We start from the raw sequence: 23,782 nt of genomic DNA on the forward strand, positions 1-23,782 counted from the left end.
GCCAATAAAAAAAGTCATGTTATGGAAAGCTTTAAATGGGCCTTTTGCATAAAAAAAGTCTAAAAAGTAGGAAAATAAAATAAAATATTCCATTTAGCTTTTCACATTTGCAATAAGTTTATAAAATAAACCTGGTGACCAGTTTAAAGACTGGTTAAAGATTTTGAAACCAGCTGAGGTAAGGCTGCGTTTGAAAAACGATGCAAATGGAGTATAAATCCCGGTTTAGGGTAAATTTGCATTCTGGTTTATTTTTTTCTGTATTTGACAACATTACATTTGTGCATTGACAAATGATAGAAACACATTTTCCAATGCATATTTACATTGATAATAAGATGTAAAAGTATATCAATAAAAAATAAGTAAATTTGCGTTCAAGTGGGTTTTTGATAAAAAAAAAGGCATATGTTTTATTGGAATTCATGTTTGCATCCATTGCAGTTAAAAGAAAGTCTATTTGTGTTTGCAAAACTAACCCAACTTTACAATTTATATGGACCGTTTTACACTCTACATATTTGCATTCACACTTATTTACATTGTTTTCAAACGAAGTCTAAGGAAACTAAACACAGCCTAAGGGTAGGTTTGCAATTCGAACTAACATTTTACATCGAAGACTCGGACTGTAGATCGGATCCATTCAAATTTTGACAAAAGCCATCCACTTTCTGCATTCAATTAAGGCTTATGGAACCACCTGGAATGAAATAATCTCAACAGAGTTTGTCTTACCACCTAAAAACGTGAAATGGCTTTTTGCATAACCAAGTTTCGTCATTTGACAAATTCAGTCATGTTTTTAAAATAATTGCAAAAATAGTGAAGAGGCTTTTAATTTTTTAGGACCAAATTGCCCTTCATTTAAAACCCACCCATAAGACCATATTCCTCTCTCCACCCAATCTCTCGTTTTCTCCCCCTTTTCACTCTCTTCGTCTTCTCATTCTTATGGTTTTCCTCTCCATCTTTAGATGCGAGTTTTTCTCTCACATTTGTGAGGTTTTCTATTTTCTTCTTACTAGTATTTCATGGTGAAGTCTTCATGGATCATTTGGAATAGAGTCTTTTGTTCTCGAATGGTGCAAAGGAAGTATTGGAAGATCTATTACAATTTAAGTTTGAGGACTTTGCTCATCTGAGTAGTCCTTATGACTAGAGATGCTATTTTGGCTTGAACTATACGAGAGATGGAAGTGCATTTTTTTTTTCTAATGGGGCAACTTTTTCATTCATTGCATGGGTGTATGCAGATGGGGTCATTGAGGGTAGCGCCATTGGTGCCATTTGTTTTCTTGATGACACTTTTCTAGTTGTTGTACCCAAAGTCCATGAAGTTGCTACTAGTGTTGGCTAATATTTTATCTGAATTTCAAACCACTTTGCTCATGATGGTTTTCAATGCCTTCTTTTCTTTTTAAGCCTAACGATGGATACAATGTGCAATCGTTTTGGTATAGTTGGAAGATTATATGGTCTAATTACTGATAGGGTTAATTGTTTCATAGTTCTGGCAGGAGATGAGTTTGATGTTACTGAATTCAGCATAAGAATTGGAGAAGACGACTTTTCTGATGACCAATTTCTTGGTGTTTCTTTTTTTGCAGACTTTGTACCCATCATTTTATTGTGGGAATGGAATAGAACTACTAACAATGGTTTGTATCAAACCTTAATGGGTTCCAAATGGATTGTACATTTATGAGAATCATATAGAACTATGTGGTTTATTGGGTTTAAAATGTTTTTAATGGTTTAAATACTATTAGATCACCTGGTGATAAATGTTTACAACTATAATTGATAAGTCAAAATTACAAGAAACAATCCGGTTTGTTTAATGTTAAATAGTGTCTAAGTCTATAAAACACCATTCGGCTTGTTCATTACCATATGGATTGCACACTTATGAGGATCATATAGAACAATGCAGTCTATTGGGTTCTAGATGCATTTGATGGTGTAAATACTACTAGATCACATGGGTGATAGATGTTGCAAAAAATTACAATAAACCATTTGGTCTGTTTAATGCCAAAAGGTTTCTAAGTCTATAAAATACCATCTAGTCTCTACTACATCGGATAGCATGTATACTTATGAGAATCATATACAATATTGTGGTATATTAGGTTTTAGATGAATTTGAGTGTATCTATTATTTTATCACTTGTGTTATTGATGAATCAAAATTATAAGCAATCATTCAGCCTATGTAATGTTGAATGGTTTCAAAGTCTATAAAACACTATTCGGTCTTTCCCATACCGGATGGTCTATACACTTGTGAAAATCATATACAACCTTATGGTTTGTTGGGCTTTAGATGAATTTGAAGGTGTAAATACTATTTTATCACCTTTGTGATAGATATTTGCAATTGCAATTGGTGATTCAAAATTGTAATAAATCATCCGTATGGTTTATACACATGATTCAAAACTGTAATAAATTGCCATATACCGGATTATTTGCACACATATGAGAATCATATAGAACCATGTGGTTTATTGGGTTCTAGATGCATTTGATGGTGTAACTACAAGTAGATCTAGGGGATAGATATTTGCAATTATAAGTGATGTTTCAAAATTGCAAGCATTCATTCAGTCTAATTAGTGTTAGATGGTTTTTAAGTTGCAATCATTACCTATCTAGCATCATATAGACCGGATGGTTCCCTGCACCTATAAATTACCAACCGTAGTGGTTAAGATATCTTGTTAATATTGCACATACAACCAAATATTGGATAGAGCCTTATTGATATTTAACATAAAGAAAGTTGGTTCTTAGTCTGAATCATGACATCTCAAGCACGAGCCTTGTTGATACAAACTTTGAATCACAACATCTCAATCTCATTAGTTTTTCATAAACCTGGTTATCAGTCTTAATCTAAATGCAGCCTTAGAAACCAATACATAGAAATAAAAAAGGCACTTGAACAATAGCTCAACCTTTGTTTGTGTGTGTGTAAGAGAGAGAGATGAAAAATTAAGATTGAAAAGGGAGAGGGGAGAATAAGATAATGACTCTCACATGATGAATGAAGAATGAGAAAAGGAAGGGAGAGAATAAGATTGAAAAACAGATAAAGAAATCGGATTTCATTGGACCACTCCTTTTAGTTAAGGCCATTTTGGTCAAAAAAATAAGGTCATTTTGGTTAGAAAAAATAAAAAATTCTCTCGCTCACTCTTTTTGCAATAAATTTGAAAGCATAACTGATTTTATTAATTTGGCAACCCTTTTATTTTTCTTGCTAAAAGCCCAACATTAAAAATCATCTAAAAACTAAAACATATCCATTATACAAACGATTGAGAGAATGAACTTAAAATTTGAAGTGATCAACCTTGGTTCATACAAATATTCTTTATGCCTGAATGGGTCAGCTAGGATTATAAATGTAAATTTTAATAACCCTGTTTTAAAAGTGCAAGGCACAAGGGCCAATTTGCGCTCGAGGTGTAAGGCGCAAGACAAGACGTGCACCATTTTGAAGCAAGATGCAGAAAAATACAAAAAAATTCAAAAAAAGCCAAAATTTTCAAAAAATATTAAACATAATATTAATAAAAAGTATAAACTTAAATTTTAAAACTAATGCTTTAAAAAACCTAATATCTAAAATTAAAATATATAAACATAACATGTAAAGCGTATTCAAATGAAAATTTAAAAATAAAATCAAACATATAAAACATTTTCAAGCATGTAAAACCCACAATCTCTTTTTTTCCTCAATTGCATTACTTCAAGTAACTAATGTAATATAAAACATATTACATTCTTAATTCTAGGAACTACCTTTGTGCTAAACTCCTCGAGGCAAGCCCAAGCAAGTCCATGTTAAAGTCTTAAATTCTTAGTTTTCACACAAAAAATAATGATTTGATAATTTTAATTATCTTTTAATAAGATATTTTATTACGATAAATGAATAAACAACATTAGCATATAGAGAGCTCTCGGAGATTTAAAAAACAAAAAAAAAAACATAAAATTTTCATTGCACACCAAATGTGCATGTCAAATGTGCACCTTGGCTAAGGCGCAAGGTGTATGCCTAAGCACACCAAATGTGCACCTTTTGAAAGTACTTGCCTAAGACCTAGGCGAGACTCCTACCCTAAAATGCACCTCGCATGTATGTCTATGGCGCACCTTTTAAATCACTGAATAACCCTACCCTAATGCAATGAATTGTGATTTGATGAGGCCATATCCTTTGTAATTGAATCTACCCAATTTTCACTTCTACAATTAGATTACATTTGCAGAAATTTTCAATAATGAATCCCGACAGTCTGACAGTCAAAATGGAATAACGGAACACTAACAAAGAATTAATTGTGGAATATTGTCTAACATCATAACATCTATTTTGTGCTTCAGTCCTTGCCAGATTCTTTGGCTGTTTTCGGCTTTTCTCCTAAAATGAGTGGACAGGAAGTAGAATGGTGCTATCCATCGATCAACCCAGTTTATCCTGCCTCGGTGCAGAGTTGATTTACCTGTCAAAATGAAAGTCACAATACAACCCTACGTGAGAACCGGGAAGGAGAATTATTGGGGAGGCATCTGCATACGTAACTATACATCAAAACCCTAAGTAATTATTTATGAGTGTTCCATAACATGGTTGGCTTTGTTTTTGAAAACAAAAACAACTGATACATCAGCAAAATTTATTGTTATGGCAGTTGTTTTTGTTTTCAAAAACAAAAAACAGCCATGTTATCTAACACCCCCTTAATTAACCAATTCAAGATTAAAAGCAATTTTAGTCTGAAGCTTCCAAGCTTTTTAATTAACCAATTGCTTCTAGATTATATTAAATTCAAAATGATCAAAGTTTTTTTTTGTGGCAAAGCCAAATTATTGAAAGAAATAGAGGATACGGAATCACCAAAGGAAGAGGAAAAGATGGAGGAAAACAAGTGATCCACACTCCAATAAGGGCTATAGCCTGGCTCCAGCCTGGGTTCCAGGCCTGTCTTTTATGTATAAACATTGCATTTTAATAATATTTTATTATTTTATTAATATTAGGGTTTGGGGTTTTTTTTTGTCCAAGAGTTCTTTACTTGGACTCTAGAATGGGAATCGGAATCCCGTTCCAACCAAACAAACAGTTGGAATTGGAATCATTCCGATTCCAGGCACCTATTCCAGGGAACCAAACCTACCCTTAGAAACTTTTCTGACTGTAATTTCTCCTACCTGATGGAAAATACTCGTCAGCTTTCCAATCTCTATCTCAATAAGACAATAACATTCCTCAACTCTAACTTTTATTCATTCCCTTAACCTCATTTAAACATACTACCTGATCTTCTGTCTCCCATTCAATTCCATCCACCCCAATTCCACAATCTACTTCCCACCTCGGTCCTGCAATTGGTGACAGAACCATTCACTCAGCCAACCAATATGTTGTTTTCATTTGATATGGGCTTTCCAACTTGTTTTTCAATTTTAAAGTAAATGTCTAACTAAAGGGGTGCTCTTATCATTTTAAAATTTCGTTAGGGCAGCTGGTCTTCAAGTTTTGTTAAACCAAGGGATAATATTGTAAACTTTGAACGTTTTCTTAAGGTTTATGCCTAAATACATGGTGTTTTTAACCTACCATCTGAGACAAGCTAAAAACAATTACACAGTGAGTGTAACTAAGAAGTAGATTAAATATATGCATGAGCCACAAAACTTTAGTTGTTTGGTGACCTGTAAGTACTAGATTTAAAGCATAAGTGTTGGAAGACAATGAGCACTTATTTTAAGATACCCCAGCTGCAACCTTAAATATCAAAATTCAAGTTAATTGAAGGAGCCCAAATGTCATTTAGTTAAAATAATTTGAAATTTTATTATATGGTTTTACTTAACTAAAATTCAAGTTGCTGTACTTGAGGCTTTAAAACATTTGAAGCTAAAACCAATTAAATTCTCACAAATACTGAACAAAAAGAACATAACTCATAGAATTGGGTAAAACTTAACACAATTACTATATGTATGCATCCTTTTTATCCTTTTATATAGGTATATTTATTAAACAATGTATGCAGTGGCAGGACAGGATTCGTGTAACCAATCCAAAATAGTTGGGATGAAGGCCGAGTTAAGTTGAGTGAAGTCAAGTATATTTTATTAAATGATAAGTTGGCTATTCAATACAAGATAAAGATGAGCTCCCTGAAGATTATGCACTATGCAACAAACTTTGCCTATGCAATTAGTCAAGCAAAAGAAAATCATATTTCAACCTTGCAAAATTGCTTCAGATCAAGTAGGTTTAGATCAGCTTGAAATAGCTGGTTGAGTCCACCAAAATGATATTTTAAGTTACACTCTGTCTCATTTCAGAAATTTCCAAACATTGAAATTATAAACTTACCACTTCCAATGACAAAGAATATTGGCTTCAGCTTTCTCCAGATAAATTAAATCCCAATGAAGATCAATCATGAAAGGCTGTCTGCTACTAATGGTGGAAGAAATCTGCAACCTTGAAGAGTTTGCTCAAAAATATGGCCAACTTTGAGCAATTTCTCCTGCGACAAATGAAAGACAAGTCAGGGTAGAAGCCATCTAGTTTTCTCCAATTTAGTTTTCATTTAGAAGTTTTGTCCATGCAGTAGCAAGGCTGGATGGATTTGAGCCTCCTTTCATAGTAGACCATCCATGTCTTCAATGTTCCATAACCACCCTCCCAACAACTGCTATGAACAATATGGGAAAATGATTTATAACATGGTGACTCCACAAATGACTCACAAATCCAAATACAGAGTAAAGAAAATATGAGCTACCAGAACTCAAGACAAAGTAAGGAAAAGAACAATTCACATCAAGCTTACTGGAGTACTCCCAATGGACTTGGTGTCAAAAATCTAATGCTTGGATTCAGTACTCCAAGTCTATCAGTTTTACCAGAAGGGAAGACGATCTTATCAAGGATTTGCACTTTTGTTATAACTTTGAAAATGCTATGCACGTCAACCAAATTAACAATGAAAATTATAAGGCTTAAACCCATATATAGATCAATTGCTGCAGTCCTCTACTCTTATTCTCATTTCTACCCTTCCGTTTTATGATGTTCTCTTCCTAACTAACCTCATTTGTAACAAAACTTTCATAGATTTGATTAGGACATCAACTGTATTAGTTAATAGACATAGAAGTTCCACTTAGAAACAATTCTTTAATCTTTTGATTGTTAACATCAGAAGCTTTAGTGGTTATAATAAAAGAATGCTTGTGTGCAAAGAGAATTGGCCCATTTTCCACAACCTAACCCCATACTTGTTTTTTATATAAAACATTAATTGATTACCCCCAGAAATAGTTCTGGTTGCTTACCCCTTGCTTTGTTAATGAATCAGCCATACTACTTTCCAATGAAAGGTATCAACCAGTTTCCTTGCTAAACGTTTAATTCCCTTCATGTATGCTGATGATGCCATGTTCCTTGACTATCATTCTTTAGCCAACTCACCACTACCTTAGAAACAATTCTTTCCATTACTAAATATCAATGATAAGAAAACTTAATTCAATACCTCATCAAATGCTGCACCAATCATTTGAAGGCCTACAGGAAGGCCAGCAACTCCTCCCTCTACAAATCCACATGGCAGAACCAATGCAGGCAACCCAGCCAAGTTAACATTCACCTGCATCAAGCATAAATTATAGAATCCAAAGAAAAACTGGCTATGGATAAAAGTAAAGCATTCAGATAGGAAGTTAGAACACAAGAACTAGATTGTGTTTTCCTTTATTGTCTTCACTGAGAAAGGAAATTGATTTTTCGCGTATCATTTCCTTCATATGGGAATATAAGAACCAATCATCTCCAGTTGAAGTGTTGAACTTCCTGGTCAAGAAACACCCTAGTTGGGATATAGATGTAGTAATTTTCCCTTCATCTGTTCATCAATTAAGAATTATGAGGCGTCACAGACAAATTTAATTCCATGAGGACCCACAGTAAATCCAAAAAAAAAAGATCAAGAGTCCATACAAGGTAGCATCCAGGTCTGCTGTCAACAGAAAGAAAAGGAAATACATTGGAATTAAGCAGGAGTTTCAATTGCTACGTTTGAATCCCTTAAGCCCAGATCCCAAGAACCCCTAGACACACAAAGGGAGGATATGGCCTTGAATTTATTTAACGAAAGGGGATACGTAATTGGGAACCTATCCTTAAGAGGACTGTCCCCAATCCAGACATCCTCCCAAAAAGAATTTTATTACCCAAGCAAGCATCATGCCTGATAAAAGGACAAAAAGTAGGTAGGACTCCAACAATGGCTTTCCAAGGGGAAAAAAGAGAAGCCCTAGGGTTGAGACCAGCATCTCATTCATTAGTTGCCATTCCATGAATACTTACTACCACATTGTGCCACAAGCTGTCTTGCTCCAGGGGAAATCTCCAATAACCACTTTCCTAATAGCCATGGACAGGATAATGATAGTTGTCCAGTGGAAACTAGAAACACAGAATTTTCCAGACAAGTCTTCTCAAAGATAGTTCAGAACTGATTATATCTGCTTATTTTGGCTTTGTAAGGGATAAGGATTACAATACATCTAAGATTATTTCACTCCTGTTTTTTGTTTTGAAAAGTAAATAAGAAAATTCCATTAACAATAAAAAAAGAATACAGAAGGAAGGTGATAAGAAATCACCTGAGAGAAGAACAGACTACTTACACACTTCTTACTCTAAAAACAGGCAGCAAAAAGAAACTCTGAAAAAAAAAGAAAAATTAACTCCTCTGGAACCAGATCCTAAACCAAAATCGTAAAGGTCAGCTGCAACTCAAGCAAGATGAGTCTAGCAGAGGAAAGAACCTATTCTTTCCCTACAAACACCTCCTCTTGGTTATCACCATCTTCATCCCATCTCCCTCCACCAAGTACCCCTTTTCTCAAGTTTTTTTTTTGATAAATAACATCAATTCCATTAAAATAATGAATAGATACAAGAAGATCCCTTAGAGGCGCGAGGAGCAGCCTCTCCAAACAGCAAATACACAAACTACAACAGAGAAAACATGAATGTTGAAATTAAAACAATAGTTACATTTGTGCCCAGAACAATGTTTCCCTATTTATCCCTTGTTTTTCCAAGACATCAGCAAAAGCATTAGCTGATCTCCCAACCCATTGTACTGTTATAGACATATTTCTTGTCAGCCATTTGAATTTCTTTAACTCATTTTTGTAGCCCCAAGTGACATCCTCCGGATTATTTAACCAGTCCACCACTGTCTTAGAGTCTCCTTCAATCAGAAGCTGCTCCACGCCCACTTCTTTTGCAAGAAGTATTCCTTGTATTGCAGCTAGCAGTTCTGCCCGGATAGAGTTCCCAACTCCTAAAGGGCCAGAATAGATTAAGACAACCTCTCCAGCCTCATTCCTCAGTACACCTCCCATCCCAGAGGGACCCGGGTTACCCTGGCTACTCCCATCAAAATTCAGCTTCAAAGAACCAAGAGGGGGGACCCAGCTAGTCACTGCCCTTCCCTTGTAGGAGGAACAGCTTGCTACCAACTTCCCTTTTCTCAAGTTTTCTTCCTTCTTCCTCTCAAAACTCTTCAAAGGCTTTCCTGGTGAATGCCTCACCTCCCCAGAAAAACAAGCCCAAGCTTTTACCCATTTCTACATCCTTTTTATCCGCTGCCTCAATAGAAATACTTCCAGATTTCCCCCCAGAAGAAACAAACCAAAATCATAAGATCTTTTTTCATTTTTGGAAAAAGGTAAGGTAATTTTATTCAAACCAAACTCACATACAGACTGAAATCAGACCCAGGAAGGCAGTCTGAGAACAGCCAAAATTACAAGCTCCACCAGGAGTGAGACTGAAATAAAAAAGACAAATTCAGACTTCTGAACTCAGTAACAGAAACCCAAGAAATCAACTTGCCCACTGCTCTCTGTATTACTTCTTCAGGGATTTTAGCTCTATTACAAAAAATTCTACTATTCCTTTCTGCCCAAATGGACCACAAGACAGCAGCAGGAATGGTCCTCCACACCAATTTCCCTTTCTTACTTAGGCCTTTTATTTTCCAGCTGCAGAGAAGCTCCTTAACTGTCCTAGGCATAATCCAACTGATATCCATGAATTTGAGAAAGTGCACACACACCTGAGAGGAGAACAGACAGTGAAGACACAAATGATCTGTAGATTCTGTAAGGGACCCACAAAGACCACATGATAAGTCCAAAATTCGAATGCCCCACCTCACAAGATTAGATCTGGAAAGGCATTTGTCAAGGGCCATCGTCCATACCAGAAAATTGGATTTTGATGGGCTTGTAGGATTCCAGATCTGTGTAGCTGGGAAATCAGTGGGGCCCGTGCTGCATAATTTGGAAGCAAGTGATTTGACAGAAAATTCACCATCTGGGTTCCATTTCCAGCACCATTTGTCTTCCAAGAACAGGTTTATCTTCTGCTTCTGAAGAAGAGCCATCAGCTCCATAATCTCTTCCAACTCCCAATCAAATAGATTTCTCCTAAAGAGGGGGGTCCAAGTAACAGAATCTCCAGACAAACAGAAGCACTCAGCCATAGATTCATCTTGATTAGAAGCACACTGAAAAAGGAAAGGGAAGGAATCAGCTAGAGGGCCATCCAAGCACCAAGAGTCCTTCCAAAACTTTGTTCTATCCCCTTTACCATTCTTTACTGAAATCCCTTTCAAGAAAATAGAGAAATTCTTCATGATACCTTTCCAAAGGGAGTTGCCCCAGTTTGGAGAAAGCTCCCTAGTTCTCCAGTTGCCCCACTCCACCCCATATTTATCAGCCATAAGGGATCTCCACCAAGCATTCCTCTCAGCCGAGAACCTCCAAATCCACTTACACAGGAGGGCAGAATTAAAGCTCTTCAACTTCCTTATTCCTAAACCACCTTCAGCCTTAGGAAGACAAACTTGGTCCCGATTGACTAGGTGAATTCTTTTCTCCTCTTCCCAACATCTCCAAAGAAAATTCCTCTGAAGCTGCTCCAATCTTTTTGCTACTTAGTTTGGGATGGGGAAAAGGGAATGGAAGTAAGTCGGCAAATTGGAAAGGGTACTTTTTATCAAGATCACCCTACCCCCAAAAGAGAGGTATCTTGCCTTCCAAGATGCTAGTTTCCTCTCCAAAGAAAATCATAAGATCATTTTACTCCTCAAGATCACTCTTTGGGCTTCAAAAAGTTGTCCAAATGTCGCCAAAAGAAAATCCCATGATATGACTGCCTGGATTTATTTGCAGGATAAGGTCTTTTAAGATGTAACAATTTGATCAAAGGATGCTTAAGTCCAAACATTCCAATGTCACATTGAATATTGCATTCTAATGGATGGCAAAATTGACCAAAGATTCAGCTGATAACTGGCCTAAAAATGATGATGGGATATTGGATTTTTTTCTTTCTTTGTAGGGGTTAAAAAGCCAGGAATTGAATTTGTTCTTTGGGACATTTCTTCCTTTGCTACCTGTGCTTGTTTGTTTATTCTGTTGTTTTCAGATTCTGGTATCCTTGTTGCCTTACCTTTCTTTGGGATCAGTACCAACTTTGTTCCTCTTATTCTTAATATAATTTCTTTTCATAGATCAAGAAAGAAACAGAAAACACATAGGATCTTTATACTGGCATGAAGCTATAGATTTAGGGAAAGGTTCTCTAGCATGATAAATAGCATACAATTGTGGATCAAGCATCAAGAAATCTGAATGCTTGATAAAACTTAAAAATTTAACATATTTCTCAACTCATGTAGAAATGACCAGTCTTTCACCTTCACTTTCTGGGCATAGACCATGCTATTTGGAATATTAATTCAAAAGTCCCCAATATGGATTATGGGTTCATAAAACGGCAGATCAAACCTAGGTTGGGAACAGACAAGGTTAAATGGATTATCTGCTCTACCAGTTTCTGGGCTAGATGGGTCTAAATTGGGAATCAATCAAGTTCAAAACTTTAGAACATAAAGTGTCTTCAGTTCAGGTTACAACATTCCAGTGAATCATTTACTCAAACCTCCCAATAACAATATCTAAACCCAACTCATTGTCATTCCTAATCCAACCATTTTGCAAGCAAACCACTTATGTCATAGTTAGGAAGAATAGACGACTTCTGAATGCCCTGACTTAAATATGTATCCCTTACTCTACAATTATAAGTGGATTTCAAATAAACAAAAGATGATTAAACACAATGCAGGTAAAGAGGCCCAAAGAGGCTTACAGTCATGATATCACCCGCATACATTGCCAAGGGATCATTTTTCTTTTCACCTACAAGTCAGGAAAAAAAAATTGCCACAGCATCATAAAAGATAAGAATATACTGCAAAAGCAAGCATTGGAAATGATATACCTATCTTATATGCAACTGATGGTGCTGCAGGCGAAATTAGGATGTCATTTTCATCCAATGCTGTCTTGAAACTTTTCTGAACTAATGTCCTGACCTAAAACACTATTACAATCATAAGTTCTTCTTAAATAGGAAAAGAAGACCAAAAAAACTGTTAAGTTTGATATAACTTGAACTGTTTTATTGAAATGATTCCACATTTTCCCCATTACATGCCATGCAGCAAAATTGTCAAGGCAACACCTAGGCGATAAGGTACTTTTGGAGGGTCACCTCACCCAAACACCTACATATTTATATGTAAGACACCCATAATAATGGTATATTTTTATTTTATGTTATTAATAGTAGGACAATAGATATGTTTTTGATAAATAGTAGAACAATAGATATTATCAGACTAAATTATTCATAGTGTGGGTTTATGGTATTAATATTATTATTCTTATACTAGTTTCTTTGTATTGTTTTCTTATTTGTTTGGTTCAATCAACACACAAGTCGATGACATAGTCTCTAACCCTTATAGACTTTAAAACCTGAATTGATAAGTAAGAAATAACTTCAAGATTTATCCATAACACACATGAATAATCAATAGGACTTCTTTTTCTTCCTAGAATCAAAACCAGGGCTCATCCCTTATGTTTTGTATGTTTTATTCCTATATTATTTTTCTTCTCATAAATATGTTAATTTTCTATCTTTTTTATATGGGATTTATACTTATTTGAGGAGGATTATGGCAATAATTAGTTAAATATTACTGCTTATTACTATGAAACCCAGGGACCTATCCTAGGATTTATATTTTTTTATTTGAAAAAACTCATTGCCTAGGCAACAAGGCACTACCCCATCGCCTGGCTTCACCTTGGTGCCTTGAAAACTATGCCATGCAGTGCATAAATTGAAGATGAAATTGCTTCTAAAACAACATTATTAGAATGAAAATTTTATTGCTTATGGCAGCATTGCACCACGATATTAAGAGATCCATGGTGTTCAAACCCATGCGAAAAAAGCCAATGAGAAGCTGAGCTACACTCATCAGAAGAAAAGAAAATGGATAAATTGTCATGTAAATAAAGATATTTATCATAATATTTGAGGTACCTGCTGGGCACGCTTGTAATATGCATCATAATAACCAGCAGAAAGAGCATACGTCCCCATTAAGATTCTCATTTTAACCTGTGCCAATTATGCATAGCAGTTATTTTGCTTAAACTGATAGAAATCATGTTGAGCATTCCAGTCAAGCCAGAAAAACTTTCACATGACAATCTAAAATTTGATAATTCACATCCATCAAAACCGGAGAATCACAAAACCAATTATGGATACCTCAGGACCAAAACCATTAGCTCGAGAATCTCCATAAAGAGAATTAAGTTCATCAGATGCAACTTGGTTTCCATACCTGCACATATATGCCATAACTTTAGAAGTTAATGGAGATGAGAAACTCAAGGAGGAGATGGTGTTTAATGAAGATTGGAGGGAGTGGATTTGATTTTGTAAGAACAGAGAAATGAAGGTTACTGGAAAAGTAATGAGTCCAAGTTGCCCAATTCCTGCAGTAATAGTGTCCTTTATTCGCTGGTTTAGAATTGCAAAGTGTGTCTCTACAGTATGTAATTTTTTTACTTTGTACTCTTGGATTTGATTTCGGTTGGGGTTTACTGATGTTATTGTTAAGCGTTTATGGTGTTTGATATTCTTTTATTTATTTTTGGTGATTATGATTCATTATCAACCATCCTTTTATTGAATCTTATCTTTACTATTGAATTCTGGTGGGGGCAGGCCCTACAGATAAGTACAAAAGGATTTTCAAGAGAAGGGGAGGGAAGTCAAAAGTGTCATTTGAGGTGACTGGTGGGATGGCTCAAAACCCCAATCAAGTCGGAAACTCAACCAGTAGTTTTTTCTTCAAAAAAGAAGAAAAGAGAGTATGGGACTAATTCTTTGAAGAAAGAGGCTTGGGGCCTTGGGCATTTTTTTGGGGGGGAAGTGGGGAGGAGGAGAAATTTTCTAGAAGAGCTTTTGAGGAGTTTGAAAAGAGAAAGGAGAGGATGAAGAAAGTCATAGTAGGTGAAGGTGGAGAGATTTGGAATGAGGCTGGTGTAGGGCAGGAGGAAGCAGTGACTTAAAAGGCACGCCTAGGCGCACAGGCAAGGCGCATTTTAGGGTAGGCGCCTCGCCTAGGTCCTAGGCACAGCCCTTTCAAAAGGTGCATGCCTGGTGCACATTGCGCCTCAGCCCAAGCGTGCGCCTTTTGAAACTTTGACGCTTTTTTGCTTTTTTTGTGTCTAGCGGTTGGGCCAGGAGCTCCGCCCCTGGAGCCTGGACCCCCATGAGAACTAAGAATTTAAGACCTAACGTGGACTTGTTTGGGCTTGCCTCGAGAGGCGCAGTACAAAGGCGGCTTGTAGAATCAGGAATGTAATATTTTTACATCACATTAGCTACTTGAAGTAATGCAATTGAGAAAAAAAGAGATTGTGAGTTTTATATGCTTGAAAATGTTCTATATATTTGATTTTATTTTTAAATTCTCATTTGAATATGCTTTACATGTTATATTTATGTCCCCCAGACCCCCATGAGAACTAAGAATTTAAGACCTAACGTGGACTTGTTTGGGCTTGCCTCGAGGGGCGCAGTACAAAGGCGGCTCGTAGAATCAGAAATGTAATATGTTTTACATCACATTAGCTACTTGAAGTAATGCAATTGAGAAAAAAAGAGATTGTGGATTTTATATGCTTGAAAATGTTCTATATATTTGATTTTATTTTTAAATTCTCATTTGAATATGCTTTACATGTTATATTTATGTATTTTAATATTGGATAGTAGGTCTTTTAAAACATTTATTTTAAAAATAAAGCTTACATTTTTATTAATATTATGTTTAATAATTTTTTCATTTTTTGCATTTTTTGGATTTTTTTTATTTTTTAGCCTTTTTATTTTTGCGCCTTGCTTAAAAAGGCACACACCTCCCCTTGCGCCTCAGGCACAAATTGACCCCTACACCTTGCGCTTTTAAAACACTAGGAGGAACTATTCAATGGGGAGGATTAAGGGTGGTTTTTTTTATAGTAAAGGAAAATTTTCATTAAGAAAAGGAAAAAGTACAACTAGCAGACATAACAAACAAAGGAACTCCAAACATTCAGCTCAGACACTGATCTCCCAAAAGCCTCCAACTTTCGACACCACCCCTGAACCAAGGACATCCACCTGACTCTAGTAAAACAAAACAAAAGCATCACTATTTGTCCCCCTCGAGCATCTCCTCCTGCCCCTTATTAGCCTCGTCCCAGACCTCTCCTCCTTCCCCAACTGCATTCTTCTTTAAGCTCTCTTCCCTCCTTTTCCTTTCAAACTCCTCAAAGGCTTTTCTAGCCAACACCTCCCCACCTAAAAAGAACAGACCAAGCCTCTTTCCCACCTCAACATTTCTCTCAACAATTTTCTTGATAGCCAAACCTCCTTCCTTCTCCCCTTTTTCAACAGAGGTTCTTCCAACCAATTTCCATTCTTATCCCCATTTTTCTTCTCTTGACACAAATTGACCAAACTTGAATCTTCACTAAAGTGATCAAGAGAATCAACCCCAACTGAAACCTTTGATACCAACAATTTTGTCTTCCCCTCTTTTCTGGAATACATCTTGCCCCAATCAGGCCACATTTTAGATGAGAGAAAACTTTAGTGATGTGAACAATGTGCAAGTTGCTTGGGCTGCAAGTCTTTTTGGGAACCACCTCTTCGATAGCAGCCAACTCTCTTTCTTATACCTTCCTCCTACGACCCATATATACACCTAACTTACCAGCCACCACTTCCTTGAAAGAAGATAAATCCAAAGCCAACTTTTCTTGTGACAGAGTCCAAATTTCAGGAACAACAACTATATCTTATCCAGATCTGTCTCCGCTTTCTGGAACTCTCAGCTAACCACCATTAGTACACTCACTCATCTCCTCCTCACCCCTCCACCCTAGCTTCACCCCTTCTTCTTCCTCCTTAGAACCATTCACCATAGTCACCACCAAATCTGAAATGGCAACAAGAGAGGACACAACATTGGTCTTCTAAGAAACATCAACACCACTTACCTCTACATGCTCACCATTTTAGCATAGAGAGCCCCAAGAGGATGATCCAATAGAGATCCAAATCGATCAGGACTACTACATTCACAATCCTCAACCTTCCACTTTGCATCTCCATTATATTTAGTTATAATCCAAATCCAAAAGTCTTCATTTTCCCTTTGTCCCACAAAAGAGGTCAATCTGATCAAAACTCCCCTCAAACTGTGCTTTGGGCCCTTGGAAATAATGTGACTCCTAAAATGAACCGGTTAAAAGCACTCGCCTTTTTACAAATTCCCCTTTTAAATAGCTCCTCGCTTGAAACATCATTTGCCTTTGCACCCCGAGATGACCCTTTAGCTTTAGGAGCCGCGTGTTTTCCAACTCCTTTGCTCAAAACCTCCCTCTTATCCAACTGATTAAACATGTGTCCTACTTCTTTTTCCAAGTCCCCAAAGTTCACTGCCAATATATATGGGCACTTCTTTAAACCAGACTCAACAACCGAAAGACCCTCACTCGCTCCATGACTCTTCATCTCCCTCTAGTCTCTCTTACCCTCGGGGCCCGAAGCACCATTCTCACAATAAAAGACTTCACCTACAATTCCAAAAATTGACCTCGTCTTCAACCTCTGTGCTCCCCAAGCCAAGGCAACCTCTCGTCTTCCAAATTTGTTGGGGGGTTCTTTGAAGTTTGATTTGCTGTAGTTCTGTTGGGAGCTCTCTGGTTTGACGAATCAAGGGGTTGGAGCTTTGATCTTTGGGAGGTCTTGAATGTTCTTTGTGTTAGGTTAATTTCTTTTAGTTTTGGGGCTGTCATAGGGTTTTGTTGAAATGTAAGGTCTGCCATAGGTCTTTTAGTTCTTCCCTTAGGTGATATCTTATCACCTTCCTCTTGTACTTCCTTTTTTCTTTAAGAAATTCCTTTTTATTTTACTATAAAAAAAATAAAAGCTATCGAAAGCATTATGCATGATCACAAGAAAAAGACACTAACAATAATAATAGTCAACCAGCAACTCACCTTACACCATCATAACGCGATAAATTGGACGATGATTCAGATGAAGCTAGTATATAATATGCCGGCAACCCAAGAGAAAAAGAAGGCAATGATACCTGCAAATTATCACAAAGTAAAAGTTGTATAAATCAAAGGAAAAGGAAGGACATAAAATTCACCTTTGGAGAATGATCAGATTAAGCAAGCAAAAGCAGAATGGAATGGCTAGAGAAAACAAAACCTCTATCACAGTTGATCCTAATTCTTCCAAATGAGAAGCTGCAGCCTTGATTGATGATATAACTCCCATATCAACACCATCACCGAGAGTCTCACGGATCACCCCTACCCTCAGTCCCCTTAAAGGCTTGGATTCAAAAAGTTCCATGGATGTTAACTGAGATGAAAAATCAGGCACCACCTGAAAAAGTGAAAATCCATGAAAGTTGTGACCAAGAGAACTTGAAATTACAATGCATAAATATTATAATCCAACTCATTACATTCAAAATATTGAACTTTCAGACAAAAGGATCTAGAAATTTGTAAACAGGTTTTCTTCTTTTTCAGACAAAAGAATCTACAAAACTCCAACTCCTTAGTATCATATATCAGCTTCTTTTGTTCTCTTTTGTGCTACAAAGGAAACAAGATTTTGGCATGCGCACAAACAAACGAGAGAGAGAGAGAGAAGATATTGAGCTTACTACTGGTTAAAAGAAAATTAAACCATGGGGGAATTGACAGTAATCTTCCTAAAGAAATTATTAGACATACTCATAATGTGGGACAAAAGAACCTCACTCGCTTACTACTTGTAGCATCCAGTATATCATGACCGGAAATAGCATGAAGAAGAATCGCAGTATCAACCACAGATGAGCCAAAGCATCCAATAACGTCCAACGATGATGCATATGCCATTAGCCCAAATCTCGAAACACGTCCATATGTTGGTTTCATTCCCACAACTCCACAAAAAGATGCTGGCTGCCTAACACTTCCCCCAGTATCACTTCCCAAGGATACTACACACTGTCTCGCAGAAACAGCTGCAGCCGAGCCGCCAGACGAACCCCCAGGTACCCGGGATACATCCCAAGGATTTGCAGTCACCTAACAAGTGAACAAATATATACACCTCAAGATTTGGAAAATACATTGAAATTTGAACCCAACAATAAACACCTAAGTTTTGAGCTTAAATTAAAAGAAAATAGTAATACTTAAACAACCAAATGAATTCGGCTTTTAGTAATTAAACAAATTGAAAAATTGCTCTTTAACAGCTCAATTGATTTCTTTTCCCAATTGTAATGAATACTACAAACCCCAATTGCATCAGTAAAAGTCGAAAATAATAATAAATTAGAAGAAGCTCGAAGCCAACCTGAAAACCAGAACTTTCAGTGGTGCTCCCCATGCCAAATTCATCCAAATTTGTCTTTCCCACAATAATGGCTCCGCACTCCCGCAATTTTTTCACCGCCGTGGCATCAAAAGCCGGCCGATAATCCTCTAATATCCTCGAACCACCCGTCGAAGGCATGTCGACGGTGCAAATATTATCCTTAACGCCTACCAGCACCCCGGCCAACGGACCTAATTCCTCGTTCCTCTCGATCTTCTGGTCGATTGCTTGTGCGTCTCTCAATGCATTCTCTGAAACATGGAGAAAGCTTTGAATCTGTGGCTCAGTCTGCCGCAACCGATTCAAGTACTCCTCGGCGATGTCAACCGCCTTTTTCTGGTGAGAAAGAAGAGATTTTCGGATTGTGAGGATTTCAGAAGAGGGAGGAGTGGTTGAAGAAGCATGCGTCTGTGGCTCCATGACCGTCTCCGACGTGCGAACAGCTACGGAGCCGTGAAAGTGGCGGGATTTTGACGGGAGATGGAACTGAAATCGGCATCTTACGAAGAAGAGGCGGGGGTTTTGAACTGAAGAAAGCATTGAAGAGTCGTCGGGGAGACTAGAAAGTATTTTTCTATGCCGGAAATCTTGCCGTCGCCGGTGGTTCCCACGTTCACGGACGCCGACGTATACTGGGATGACCGGTGGGATGAGGGCTCGGTGTAGAGAAGGAAATGAGAGGGAGTTCGAATAAAATCCGTTGAAAGAAGTGGGTGAAATGTCATTTTGTGTCGAGTCCGGATGTCCTCCCCACATCTACCCACATATCATCGCAGTCACACATGGAGAACATCTCATCCTCTACATGCTAAAGTGTGTTGCGCATAGACGTAGGCAGATTCACAGGATGCAAACTCGAAAGCCGGAATGTTGCTAGTTGCTACAACCCTGCGGCTGCCGGGCTGAAAAAGAACGCGGACCCGGTAAACGGGTTACGGATCTGGACTCTGGGGCCCATAACTTGCCACCTGTTTGATGTTCCAAGAATCAGGACCGTCGATTGGATGTGTGAGTGTGACTACGAGAAGCTACTTCTTGCCGTTCATTTTAATACAGTAATATTGGAGGGTTGGAAGTTGGAACAGTTGGCACCTTTTCTATCATAGCTGATGTTGGGTCCAGCTGACCTTCTATGTTAGATAGATATCTGCTGATTGGCTTTTAGAATTTTAGGTTGAAAGTGGGACAGGTGGCAAATTAGGTGGGCTGGAGGAGCAGGACTTGATGATCCATCTCTTGGGTATGTGTCTCATCTTAACGTGCCTTGGGTGTTTTTTTGACAATCCTACGTTGTTCTCATTCTAACAAAAAGCATTGCTTGTAATTTTCGGAAACATTTAACCTTTGGTTAGATTTTGTATAACAAGGAGATTGAGGTTAGCAAAATGCCCTTGTTACCATTAAGGCACAACCATTCGTAGTTTAAAATTTCAACCTTTGCTTTGTTCTACATCTTTCACCAAGAAAGAAGATGGTCTCTCTAGTGAATTAGGAATTTTAGCTATTGTCATTGCGATCCTTAGCGGAGAGAGTTTTTGAAAAATGGAGCCTTCAGACAATAGATTCATTACATTCCTCTATAACTTGAGAACTTTTCTCTGCACAGAAGATGCTCAACATAGCAAACCCTATTGCTTGGTCGCTCCTCAAAGTTATGACTTCAAAATGAGGTCAATTTGCTTGTTAGAGTAGTTTAGATTGAGGAGCTGATCATATTGAAGATTATTAAACATTGCAAGGAGTTTCATCCTTCACTACTTATTGGGCAGCTTCTTGGTTTAGGTGTCCATAGTGTTCTAAAAGAATTTGCATCAGCACCCCACAAAGCGTGCCCCACAAAACATCCCAATCATGTATTGGAAATATCTCCCCATAATAAGTTGGGAGATGTTCCCAATGCACATTGAGATGCACATGTGAGGCGTATGTGGGTGCACTCTGTAGGGAGCCAAACTGTTTTGGCTTTCTAATTGGGGAGGAAAATAAGGAGATTAAAGCAAATCAACTTGAGATGATGAGGTGCTTGAAATAAGTTATTGTTGAATTGTTGATAATAGTACTATTAGATTGGATGGTATTAATCAACTGTGTTAGGATCTTTTGAGACAATGGACTTGATTGAAACATTATTTTACCAGGACAATATGATATGACTTCTTGATTCTCAACATTTGCATGCCTCTTTCGCTATTGTTCTTTCGGTCTTTTATGTGTTGAACATTAATAACAAGCATAATGCAAAACAAAGAAGGGAAAAGCACAGATCTGTACAACCACAAGAAATTCTGTAACAAATAGCTTATTGCTTTGAAGGACCCATTCATCTCTCCAAATAAATATTGGGCTTTAGGGAGATATTGACAGTGCATTGGATCATCTATAACAAAAGAAGAAAGTTGAAGTATGGTCTAATGGTGGTTTGCTCTTGTTGGGATACAAGAGACATTAAACATTCAAAGGACAAAAGGATTGAACATTACATGTTACTTGTGTTGACAATTCTATTTGTGGAAGGATGAAGTATGGTCTAATGGTTATGAAGGACATAATTTCTAGAGTAAAGAAAAAAAAAGAATTATAGGTGTAGTGTTTACATTATTTATGGTCCATCACTGACAAAAAATGAAATTTTAGCTCCTTTCATGGATCTTTAGCATAATAATAACTTAGCCAAGGAAGAAAAATTTGTTGTGGGTGGATCTCTTCAAGGAAATAACCATTAAGTTTATGAAACTTATGCCTTCATAACAGAATCGGAAGCAAGAGATCAATTTCCTAGTGTGATTGTTATTGGCCAATTCATTAATGAAGAATAATGTGTTTTCTAATTGAATATATGGATGATTAATCAAAGGAATGGAATAATTTCCATTTTTGCTACTGGAACCTTTTAGCAAGACCAATAGTGGGTATGGCTTCAAAAGAGCAGAAAATAAAACATGACATATAAAGCTACAGAAGAACCATTGTTGGACACAACCCCAAGTCTCTCGCATGAGAGTTAAGCATCCTTACCAACTAGCTAAAATCCATATTCCTTGTCAATGCACCGGAAGAGTAGTGGAAACCAAGATTTGGTTGCCTTCTTTGGTGGTCGAACTTTGGGCCTTTGGCTACCTTCTCCGGTCAAAAAAATTCAATGGGTGGGTTAACCCACCACAGTTATCTTGCTTGGCTGAAGTGAAATAAAGGCCTCATTTGTATCTTGGTAAATGACTTACATGGGTAAATGCACTTATTTGAGCAAGTGTTTCTTGAGAAACACCTCTCCGGATAAGATCACTTACTAATGTTTTTTTATTCTCCAAGTAAAAGTATAGAATGATTGATTTATCCAAAAAAGTGACATTATTGGGGGGATAATATTGTTCATCACATATTAGTGATTTTTAGCGTGCAGGGATAAGTAATTCATCGTCATGGCAACAAAAGTCGGTCAATAATCCTCTAATATCCTCAAACCACCGATCTAAGGCATGTCGACGGTGCAAATATTATCCTTATGCCTACCAGAACCCGGCCAACAGACCTAATTCCTCATTCCTCTCAATCTTCTAGTCTATTGCATGTGCGTCTCTCAATGCATTTTCTAAAATGTGGAGAAAGCTTTGAATCTACATCTCAGTCTGCTACAACCAATTCAAGTACTCCTCGGCAATTTCAACTACTTTTCTTTGGCAAGAAATAAGAGATTTTTGGATTGTGAGGATTTCAGAGGAGGGAGGGGTGGTTGAAGAAGCATGGCATTGTACGAAGAAGAGGCAGGGGTTTTGAACTGAAGAAAGCATTGAAGAGTGGAGGGAGTTTGTTATTTCTTCCATTGGTTTGTAATCCATGAAACTTGCTTCAGAAAAATAAAAACACCAATGCTGAATTCATATAGTGGAATAGTTGGAGTTTACATCCTGTGAACCCGTGGATTCACAAGACGTGTGAATTCGCCAATAAAAATTAATCACGTCTGCATTTTGACTCTATAGTAACATTAACGGACGTTCAAAAGCAACCTAGTTGAACCAGACACAAAAGCAAAAATACCCTTAAACCCGGATTTCATTCGAACTCCCTCTTATTTCATCTCCTCTGAACCAAACATTGTCATCAAGCATTCACTTCGAATAAGTTTGGACTGTTGTATTTCCAGTTACTCTGATGTGATCTCGTATTCTTTTTTTCTTCCTTTGAGAAGGTCGAGAGATGGAGTCCACTATAAAAGGTGAAGAAAGGTGCTAGAGGACGGAAAGTAAGTAGACCAAAGAAGAAATCAGTCTCTCGATCTTTGAAGGTTGACCTGTAGTTTCCTATTGGAAGGATCATAGGTGTCAATAATACACATGTCTGCCATATAACATGTGCATCATATGATAACATATATGAATGTCACATGGCATTTGAATGTATTAATGATATATGTGTGCCCTGCAGTAACATATATAAATGTCACATAACAATTAAATGTATTCAATGATAGATTTATGTCATTTTGGTGTTATTGGGTAGACATTTAGTCATCATGTCTAAACCATTATTTTTTAGTATAGATCTTTCTAACTATAATTATTTATCTTTAAGAACATTTCTAATCAAATGATACCTAACATCAATATGTTTTGACTTCAAATGAAAGCTTGGATTCTTAGCTAAGTGGATAATACTCTATCATAAAGAACAAAATATTCATCTTTCTTCACACCCAACTCTTCAAAGAATAGAGATAGCCATTATTCCATGATTGACAAAATTGTCACATAAGTAATCACCCAATATCATTTATTTATAAAAGAGTTGTCTATGAGGAAATTTTCTCTGTTTGCTTATTGTGTTTCAGCTTTCATGGTATTGGTT

The 23,782-nt window shown here is 37.0% G+C and overlaps 1 protein-coding gene across 5 annotated transcripts; it reads right to left on the reverse strand.

Annotated features, from left to right (window-relative positions):
* Positions 1-4,218: 4,218 nt before the first annotated feature.
* Positions 4,219-19,708, reverse strand: LOC104608423 (Amidase family protein). 5 transcript variants are annotated; one of them, XM_010274421.3, is made up of 11 exons: positions 18,917-19,676; positions 18,331-18,642; positions 17,768-17,947; positions 17,548-17,642; positions 13,757-13,832; positions 13,526-13,603; positions 12,410-12,503; positions 12,278-12,327; positions 7,578-7,691; positions 6,410-6,566; positions 4,219-4,523 (listed from the first exon to the last, which is right to left on the reverse strand). In XM_010274421.3, exons 1-10 carry the CDS (start codon positions 19,475-19,477, stop codon positions 6,477-6,479), a joined length of 1,650 nt encoding a protein of 549 aa, XP_010272723.1. In that variant the 5' UTR covers positions 19,478-19,676; the 3' UTR covers positions 4,219-4,523; positions 6,410-6,476. The 5 variants fall into 5 exon arrangements, with proteins under 5 accessions (XP_010272723.1, XP_088746663.1, XP_088746662.1 ...); XM_088890536.1 differs by lacking the exons at positions 4,219-4,523; positions 6,410-6,566; positions 7,578-7,691 and adding an exon at positions 7,763-7,946 and having other exon boundaries at positions 18,917-19,708; XM_088890537.1 differs by lacking the exons at positions 4,219-4,523; positions 6,410-6,566 and having other exon boundaries at positions 7,577-7,691; positions 12,278-12,503; positions 18,917-19,708.
* Between the last annotated feature and the right edge of the window lie 4,074 nt (positions 19,709-23,782).

The sequence above is a fragment of the Nelumbo nucifera genome, chromosome 6 (assembly GCF_055504915.1).
Source record: "Nelumbo nucifera cultivar China Antique chromosome 6, China Antique-T2T, whole genome shotgun sequence".
Lineage (NCBI taxonomy): Eukaryota > Viridiplantae > Streptophyta > Magnoliopsida > Proteales > Nelumbonaceae > Nelumbo > Nelumbo nucifera.